The sequence below is a fragment of the Charadrius vociferus genome, unplaced genomic scaffold (genome assembly GCF_000708025.1).
Source record: "Charadrius vociferus isolate BGI_N301 unplaced genomic scaffold, ASM70802v2 scaffold890, whole genome shotgun sequence".
Lineage (NCBI taxonomy): Eukaryota > Metazoa > Chordata > Aves > Charadriiformes > Charadriidae > Charadrius > Charadrius vociferus.
This window is the reverse complement of record NW_009646510.1, coordinates 1-2,231: the sequence shown is the minus strand read 5'-3', so window position 1 is coordinate 2,231 and position 2,231 is coordinate 1. Positions and strand designations below refer to the sequence as shown.

Here is a 2,231-nt window from a genome sequence, read left to right as displayed (position 1 = left end):
GAGAGGAGGAGGTTCACCACGATGTCCAGGCTGAGCAGCTCCACGCTGTCCAGGCGCTGCTGGATGCGGACAAGCTCCCGGCTCAGCTGCTCCCCTCGGTACATCTCCCGCGCCCGCCGGATATCCCGCCGGATCGTCTCCCGAAAATACCCGCTGGGGGATGCAGAGATGGGGGGCTTTTGGAGGGGGTGGTAATTCTCCGTCAAACCCTGCCCGGCCCACGTGGACAGGGGGGTTTGCCCGCAGCCGGAGGGGTGGGCAGCAGTACCAGGAGTCGGTGGGGATCCCCTCCAGCAGCTGGACGAGCCGGGCTGGCAGCAGGATGGAGGTGGTCTCTGTCTCGAAGCTGGGCTGGAAAAGCTCCGTCAGGCACTTCACGGCCCCGGCGTTGCAGCAGACGACTTTGTTCTGGGGTGTCACCGCGTAGGGGATGAAGGTGTAGCTGCCACAGAGGTCCTGAGCGAGAGGAGAAGCCGTGTGATCCACTCATGTCACGGACCAGTCCCCTCTCCCCATGCCTGCCCACACTGCCTGAACCATACGGGCCACGCTAATTCCTTCCACAAGTTATTGACTGGGAAAGACAAACCAGCTTTATCTCTGACTGCCATCATTACGTTCCAGAGTGAACGCTCCTGGTTCTTTCCAAACCCAGGCAGCCCTCTCCATGCTGCTGGTCCTGGCGCTTGCTCTGAGTGAGTGACACCCCCCCAGCCCAACTCAGATCTGGGGAGAGGTCTCGCTCCCTGTCTGCAATGTCCACCCTCCGAAGACGGGGACAGGCAGCATGGGGGGGGAGAGAGGGGCTCAACCCCCCCAGCACCGCGGCAGCCAGCGTGGAGGCGAGAGACGTACCGAGTTCTTCTGGCAGATGTCCTCCTGGGGAGAGAGAAAGGGAAGGAGAAGGAATTTAATGAGTGTCCCCGGAAAAAGAAATCAGCTGATTTCAGGCTCAGGGCTCGGAGTTACCTGGAAGACAGCCAGGGACGGCGAGGGACACCGGGGCTGAGCCACCGGGGCGGCTGGTCGTCCCCACGCCGTAAGCGTTGTGTGTGGCCCCCTCCCTGGCCCCGGCACGGCTGCAGACACAGCCGGCTTCTCCTCCAAACCCGGCACGGGGAAGGGGTCTCCGAACGGGCGCTCCCCCGAGTCGGGGTGACGTTTGGGAACGATTTGGACGTGTTCCCATCCACACTTTTTTCCTCCCTGAGCAGTGAAATTCCCTCCCACCAGCCTCTTCCGTGCGAAGGGTTTTGCTTCCAAGGAATCGGCGTTTCCCAGGAAAAGCACCTGTTCCCAAATTCCCGGCCAGTTGGGGCCAGGGGAACACCCAGCATCCCACACCCGGCTGCGGGGCTCACCGGGGTCCCCAACCACCCCCTCTCCATCCCCTCCAGGGAAATCTCTGCCAGAGCAGAACACGACCATGGGAACTCGCCCGGGCTCAGGGGAGGGATGGAGATCCCCCTCCTGCCGGCGTGGGCGCTCCGGGTGCTTGGGGCTATTCCCACCCTGGAGAAGCAGCACCCGAGGGACCGGGGTGTCCCCGTCCCCGCTGACCTGCAGGGCCTGGAGGGGGGACAGGTCGGCCTGGCAGCACAGCAGGACGTTGTGGGACATGTTGAAGCTCTCACGGACGCCCAGGTGGTAGAAGAGGGAGGGCTGGCAGACGGAGTCGCTCAGCTCCACCACGGCCACATCTGCGGGCAGGACAGCGGGGATGCTCACAGGACCGACACCAGACCCCAAATTCATTCCATCAGCCGACTCGGGTTGGGGAGGGGGGGGAGGGGTCGGTCCACATCCCTAGGAGAAGGGATGACCCCTGCCATCACAGCGCCCGAGGCCACAGTGAGGGGCATCCGCTTGCCCCCCCCACCAAGTATGGCGATGAACCCTGAGCAAACCCTCTCCCCCCTCAAAAAAACACCCTTTCCGAAATCACACCTGCGTGTTTAAAGCCAGGGAGGAAGACATCTCGGCAAATGTCCAACCACCCCGGAAAGTAAACAGGAGGAAGGCAGAAAATCAAACAGCGAACCTCCCGAGCGTGCAGCCGGCAGAGCTGCGCTGGAGCTGGGGAACGTCTTGGCCCAGATATTCCCGGAGAGTCGGGATAACCGGGCAGGAGAAGGAAAGGTGATAGAAACCCCACGCCGGCGGGGAACGGTTGGCGTCCTCACCTGCGTTGTAGAAGCGGTCGAGAGTGGCGGGGGGGGGCCGTGCCCGGG

General features: G+C 63.2%; 1 protein-coding gene across 1 annotated transcript in view; it reads right to left on the bottom strand.

Moving 5' to 3' along the window:
* Window positions 1-2,214, bottom strand: part of LOC104286003 (mitogen-activated protein kinase kinase kinase 6-like) — a gene marked incomplete at both ends in the record, with an annotated part of 8,979 nt that extends 6,765 nt beyond the window's left edge. Inside the window, 5 exons of the mRNA XM_009884539.1 lie at window positions 6-153; window positions 269-456; window positions 856-879; window positions 1,561-1,700; window positions 2,184-2,214. Of these exons, the coding sequence (XP_009882841.1) occupies window positions 6-153; window positions 269-456; window positions 856-879; window positions 1,561-1,700; window positions 2,184-2,214 (531 nt within the window). The remainder of the gene's footprint in view (window positions 1-5; window positions 154-268; window positions 457-855; window positions 880-1,560; window positions 1,701-2,183) is intronic.
* Window positions 2,215-2,231: the final 17 nt, after the last annotated feature.